This window comes from Glycine soja, chromosome 3 (genome assembly GCF_004193775.1).
Source record: "Glycine soja cultivar W05 chromosome 3, ASM419377v2, whole genome shotgun sequence".
NCBI classification, from domain to species: domain Eukaryota; kingdom Viridiplantae; phylum Streptophyta; class Magnoliopsida; order Fabales; family Fabaceae; genus Glycine; species Glycine soja.
In genome coordinates, this window is record NC_041004.1 from 17899563 (window position 1) to 17905769 (window position 6207).

Here is a 6207-nt window from a genome sequence, read left to right on the forward strand (position 1 = left end):
AAAGAAGAAGAAGAAGAAGTGATTTTGTAATTGTAAACAAGCATACATTAATTTCTATTTTTTACAAATATCCTTAACAAATAATCAATAAATTATTTCACATCCAAAACACATTTTTTTTAATCTAGATTAAACGAGCAATTTAAAGAAAAAGCGACATAAAAAGACTTATGTAATCTGTACGAGATGATAACTTCAATGTTAATGTTGTCACTCTAAGAAAATATATTGAACGAAAATCATTTAAACATACATATATAAGCAAGGTCATATATTTTTTTGGTAGGCAGACAAAGGAAGGTACATTTTTAACTTGAAAAGAAGAAGAAAAATGATTTTCTAATCATATAGAATTTGCAGTTGAGATCTGATAAATAAATAAATAAATAAAACCATAATAAACATAATTTCTGACTTACCTTATACGGCTTTGCCTAGTCTCAACAAAACTGACACTTTTTTTCCCTTCGGTCATAATGCTGGTTGTTCCAACAGAATTAGCAGAGCCGAAAAGCTTTCTACCAAAGGCCAACACAACAACTAGGGTTGGTGTAAATTACTAAAAATTTGAGAAACTTGAGAGGGAAAAGGAATCAGAAAAGCTTGAAACTAAGTTTTTTTTTTCTCTCTTTCATAAGCATCATTTAAAGTTTGGTCAAGAAAGTCCTGCTTCAGTTTCATTTAATAAATTAATAAATATTTATTGTTTCATTTAATAAGTACTGACTTCTTTATGTAGATGCTTTAAATGAAACGATTATTAATTGACGTTTATTTATTACTTCATTTTAAAATAAACATTTTTTATTCTATTAAATGTGCAAGTTGTTAAAACTTCAATTCAATATTTAGTAGTTTTAATGATATTAATATTAAAAATAAATAGTAATTTGTACATATTTTTTCAAAAGTTTGAATATCAAAGTGGAATGGAGGAGGAGTCCCCTAGGCCTAGAATTTCTAACTTTATAAATAATGTGTGTCAATGTCCTTTTATCATCTAATTCAATATATGTAGTCTTTCAAAAAAGTTAACCAATGCATTACCTTTATTAAAACTTAATAAAGAAACAACATTGATGCCTATTATTAAGTATTAACAATGTTATAAATTTAAGAGGGTCTTTCTTCACTCCATTTTGATATTTAAATTTTAAAAAAAATATTCAAATTTTAAAAATGTAAAAAGTACCATTTATTTTTAATATTAATATGTTTAAAACTGCTAATTGAATTGATCTTTTAGTCAACTTAAGCATTTAATAAAATAAAATACAAAATATTTTAAAATGAAGTAATTAAAAACATCAATTAATAACTCTCTTCGTTTAAAACATTAGGAGAAGTCAGCGCTTAATAAAAGAAGTGGTCAGTGCTTGTTAAACATGGACTCCTGTTGATCTTTCAAATGAAGAGTTGGTAATTGATGATCATCTATTACCTCGTTTTAAAATAATATTATTTTTTGTTCATTTATTAAATACTTAAGTTGATCAGTATATTAGCTCAATTAATAGTATACAAAATTAATATTAAAAATAAATGGTAATATTTCTACATATTATTTTTAAAATTTAAATATCAAATTAGAGGGAAGGTAGAGTCTTCATGAATGTGTAATATTATTAATAATGTGTATCAATGTACTCATAATATTATTAATTGAATTGATGTATTGATTAACTTACAATTTAATAAAAAAAATAATTATTTTGAAATACTGCAATAAATGAATAACATAAACAAGTGACTCTTTTTATTCGAAATATCAATAAATTTAATTATATCTTATTCAAAAAGAGTTGTCAGCTAACCTTGCTCATTTATTACACCATTTAAAAAAAATATTTTTTTGTTTTATTAAATATAAGTTGATGAATACATCAATTCAATTAATATTGTTAGGACTTAGGAGGACATGTGTACACATTATTAAAAATGTCACATATTTAGGAGAGTTCTCCTCCACTTCACTTTGATATCCAAATTTTAAAAGAAATATGTATAAATTATCATGTTTAATATTAATATGTTTCACACTATTAATTTTATTAATGTATTGATCAACATTTTATCAAATACGATTGTTAGTCAATATATTATTGAATTATATAATAAAGGAGCATTGGAAAGCATTGATAAATATTAACTAGGTAACAACTTTAATAGGTCTTTACCCACTTCACTTTGATATTCAAATTTAAAAAAATATACTCAGAACTTACTATTTATTTTTAATATTAATTTATTTTACATTATTAATTGAATTGGAGTATCAATCAACTTAAACATTTAACAATAAGGAAAAAATATTTTTATTTTAAAATGAGGTAATAAATGGCCATGAACTAGTAAATTTTTTCATTTGAAACATCAATGAGAGTCAATGCTTATTAAATGTTTTACTTGATAAGGATCGACTACTTCTTTTAATAAGAATAGACTTATTAAAAGATTATTAGTTGATGTAGTATTTCCATATTTTAAAATAGTTGATGTTCAATGCTTATTAAAAGAAGCAAGCAATGCTTAAAATGAAAAGTGTTACTAGTTGATGTCCATTTATTACCTCATTTTAAAAATAATAATATTTTTTATTCTATTAAATGTTTAAGTTGACCAATACATCAATTCAATTAATAGTGTAAAACAAATTAATATTAAAAATAAATGATAATATTTCCATATTTTTAAAAATTTGAATATTAAACTAATGTGGAGGTAGAGCACTCCTAAATATGTAACATTGCTCTTGAATATGAAATTAACAATTTTACATATTCATAAGGGTTCTCCTCCACTCCGCTTTGATATTTAAATTTCAAAAGAAGTATCTAGAAATTGTCATTTTATGAATATGTTTGATACTATTAACTAAACAAATGCATTGGACAATCTTTTTTCAAATAAGACTTCTTGTTAGCATATTATTGAATCTATATAATTATACAAACAATGCCCTGACTACCGGATCTCTGCCCTGATGATACATGTCCAATAAAAAAATAATAAACCCTCTTATTCTTTGCTCACTTCAGTCCACATTCAAGGCCCTTTCTCTCTTCCTTAGTGCCAGCTGTTGCAATTCCCTTTTTTAATTTATTTATTTATTTATTATTACTCACAAAAATCCCTTCTCAGTGCTAGTTGTTACAAGTACGTTTTCCCTTCTTTTCTCTTTCTCTCTCATGAAATTACGTTTCCACTCTTTCTTTTTCTTTCTCTGTATCTGTCACTACCTTTACTCTCTTTCTCTCTTCCCATTCCGTCACTACCTTTACTCTCTTTCTCTCTTCCCCTTCCCATTTCTGTTACTATTCAAAAAACTCTGTTGTGTGTGTTGTGCCATTTTTTTGCGTCTTCATTAATCTTCTGTTCCTTCCTCTTTCTCTTCCTCATCTTCTCCTCTTTTCTTCCGCTTAAGGGCCTTCTTTGTTAGATTTTTTTTCACTTTGGTTTTTATATTGCTTTGGACGGAAAAAAGGTGTGACCTTTGTCTTTTTTATTCCTTTTGTCTAATTTTTTGTGGTGATTTTTGGGACAGGCTAACGGCGGTGCTGAAGGTCACGACGCTTTGTCCATGCAAGGGCCTTCTTTGTTTGGTTTTTGGGACAGGCTAACGGCGGTTCTAAAGGTGACGGTGCTTTGCCATGCAAGGGCCTTTTTTGTTCGATTTTTTTTCGCTTTGGTTTTAATATTGCTTTGGACGGGAAAAAGGTGTAACCTTTGTCTGATTTTGACGAGGTTCCATGCAAAAAAGGTGTGACCTAATTCACGGGACAGTGTTGAAGAATAAAGGTTCCATTTTTATCTATTTTTTCTCTTTTTTTGTCTAATTTTTTGTGGTGGTTTTTGGGACAGGCTAACGGCGGGGCTGAAGGTGACGACGCTTTGCCATGCAAGGGCCTTCTTTGTTCAATTTTTTTTTGCTTTGGTTTTAATATTGCTTTGGACAGGAAAAAGCTGTGACCTTTGTCTAATTCCAACTAGGTTCCACGGAAAAAAGGTGTGACCTTTTGCAGCAATATGATTCACGGGGTAGTGTTAAAGAATAAAAATTCCATTTTTATCTATTTTATTTCTTTTTTTTGTCTAATTTTTTGTGGTGATTCTTGGGACAGGCTAACGGCAGTTCTGAAGGTGACGGTGCTTTGCCATGCAAGGGCCTTCTTTGTTCGATTTTTTTCGCTTTGGTTTTAATATTGCTTTGGACGGGAAAAAGGTGTGACCTTTGTCTGATTTTGATGAGGTTCCACGCAAAAAAGGTATGAACTAATTCACGGGACATTGTTGAAGAATAAAGGTTCCATTTTTATCTATTTTTTTTTCTTTTTTTGTCTAATTTTTTGTGGTGATTTTTGGGACAAGCTAACGGCGGTGCTGAAGGTGACGACGCTTTGCCATGCAAGGGCCTTCTTTGTTCAATTTTTTTTCGCTTTGGTTTTAATATTACTTTGAACGGGAAAAAGTTGTGACCTTTGTCTGATTCCGACGAGGTTCCACGGATAAAAGGTGTGACCTTTTGCAACAATATCATTCACGGGGCCGTTTTGAAGAATAAAAGTTTCATTTTTATCTTTTTTTTTGGACTAATTTTTTGTGTTGATTTTTGGGACAGGCTAACAGCAGTGCTGAAGGTGACGGCGCTTTGCCATGCAAGGGCTTTCTTTGTTCGATTTTTTTCGCCTTGGTTTTAATATTGCTTTGGACGGTAAAGAGGTGTGACCTTTGTCTAATTCCGACGATGTTCCCTTTTTATCTATTTTCCCCTTGGACAGAAACATTTCACAACAATATGATTCGCAGGTCAGTGTTGAAGAATAAAGGTTCCATTTTTATCTATTTTATTCCTTTTTGTTGTCTAATTTTTTGTGGTGATTTTTGGGACAAGCTAACGGCGGTGCTGAAGGTGACGATGTTTTGCCATGCAAGGGCCTTCTTTGTTTGGTTTTTTTTTTCTTTGGTTTTTATATTGCTTTGGACGGGAAAAAGGTGTGACATTTGTCTGATTCCGATGAGGTTCCCTTTTTATCTATTTTCCCCTTGGACCGAAAAAAAGGTGTGACTTTCGCAACAATATGATTCACAGGGCAGTGTTGAAGAATAAATGTTCCATTTTTATGTATTTTATTCATTTTTTTAGTCAATTTTTTTGTGGTGATTTTCGGGATAGGCTAACCGCGGTGCTGAAGGCGACAACACTTTGCTGGATTTGTTCTTTATTTATGAGAATATTTGTGATTTTTCTTTTTTCCCAGGAAACTCCTCTTTTCTGGAAGACTAAAGGTGTCATTTTTATCTTCCAAATCTATTCCAATCACACTATTTTTCCTATTTTTCCTGAAACCTAATCAATTTTTTTGCCTCATTTTTCGTGGTCGATTTTTGGGACTGGGTGTAATGTTTTTGTAAATCTAACATGTTGAGACAACCCTTCACAAGGCAATAGAACATTGTCATCCAAACCTGTGTTGTTTCATCCTCTGGCATAACCTTTAGCTGTACCTTCTTTCTTTCACTCTATTCTATGTCTTTGTGAATTTGTTAATGTTGTTGTCATAGTTGTAGTGTTTTGAATTAGTTAGTTTTTGTGATTTGTTACCCTTTTTTTGTTTCATGAGCTCGATATTGTTGGTTTTGAATTTAACAATTATTTTTCAAAGCTTGGATTTTTGTTTCTGTTTCAGATTCTACAGTGTGATAGTTTGTGGGAGATTTGGATTTTATTTGTTGTGATTTTCTTTATTAAAGTTCTTTTTTCTTGCAATTTTTATTATAACCTTACATTGTTTCTTACAGGATGGTGAAGCTACATCTGAGAAGGTGACCAACAATTACCATGTTCTGAGACAAATAGAGTGATGATGACCCCATTTTGATTGATGGAGAAATTTTTATGTTACTTTGTTTTAACAGTTTAAAGTTGTAATTTAATCATTATGGTTTTCAAGCAATGCATTTTTAATATTACTTACACTGAGTTATTTAATATTAGTAATTTTATTGATTTCACTTTGATATAAAAATATTTTTTTCATTAAAAGTATGATATGATCTTTTCATTTTGATAATAATGAAGTTACGAAAATTGATTCCAATATTATAAACTCTCTCATTCTATCTACTTCCAACAGTTTTTCCTCTTTAAGTTTAGAATCAATTGTGGGTAAGATTTTCGTAATTTTATGGATCATATATTTGGAAATA

General features: G+C 29.6%; 1 protein-coding gene across 3 annotated transcripts; it reads left to right on the forward strand.

Moving 5' to 3' along the window:
- Positions 1-2967: 2967 nt before the first annotated feature.
- Positions 2968-5974, forward strand: LOC114406229. 3 transcript variants are annotated; one of them, XR_003665392.1, is made up of 7 exons: positions 2968-3760; positions 3862-3880; positions 3957-4006; positions 4122-4265; positions 4368-4512; positions 4619-4806; positions 5800-5974. XR_003665392.1 is itself a non-coding variant. In XM_028368878.1 (6 exons), the coding sequence occupies exons 1-5, from the start codon at positions 3581-3583 to the stop codon at positions 4473-4475; spliced, it is 501 nt and encodes a 166-aa protein (XP_028224679.1). In that variant the 5' UTR covers positions 2968-3580; the 3' UTR covers positions 4476-4512; positions 4619-5974. The 3 variants fall into 3 exon arrangements, 2 of the variants coding, with proteins under 2 accessions (XP_028224679.1, XP_028224680.1); XM_028368878.1 differs by having other exon boundaries at positions 4619-5974; XM_028368879.1 differs by having other exon boundaries at positions 3192-3634; positions 4619-5974.
- Positions 5975-6207: the final 233 nt, after the last annotated feature.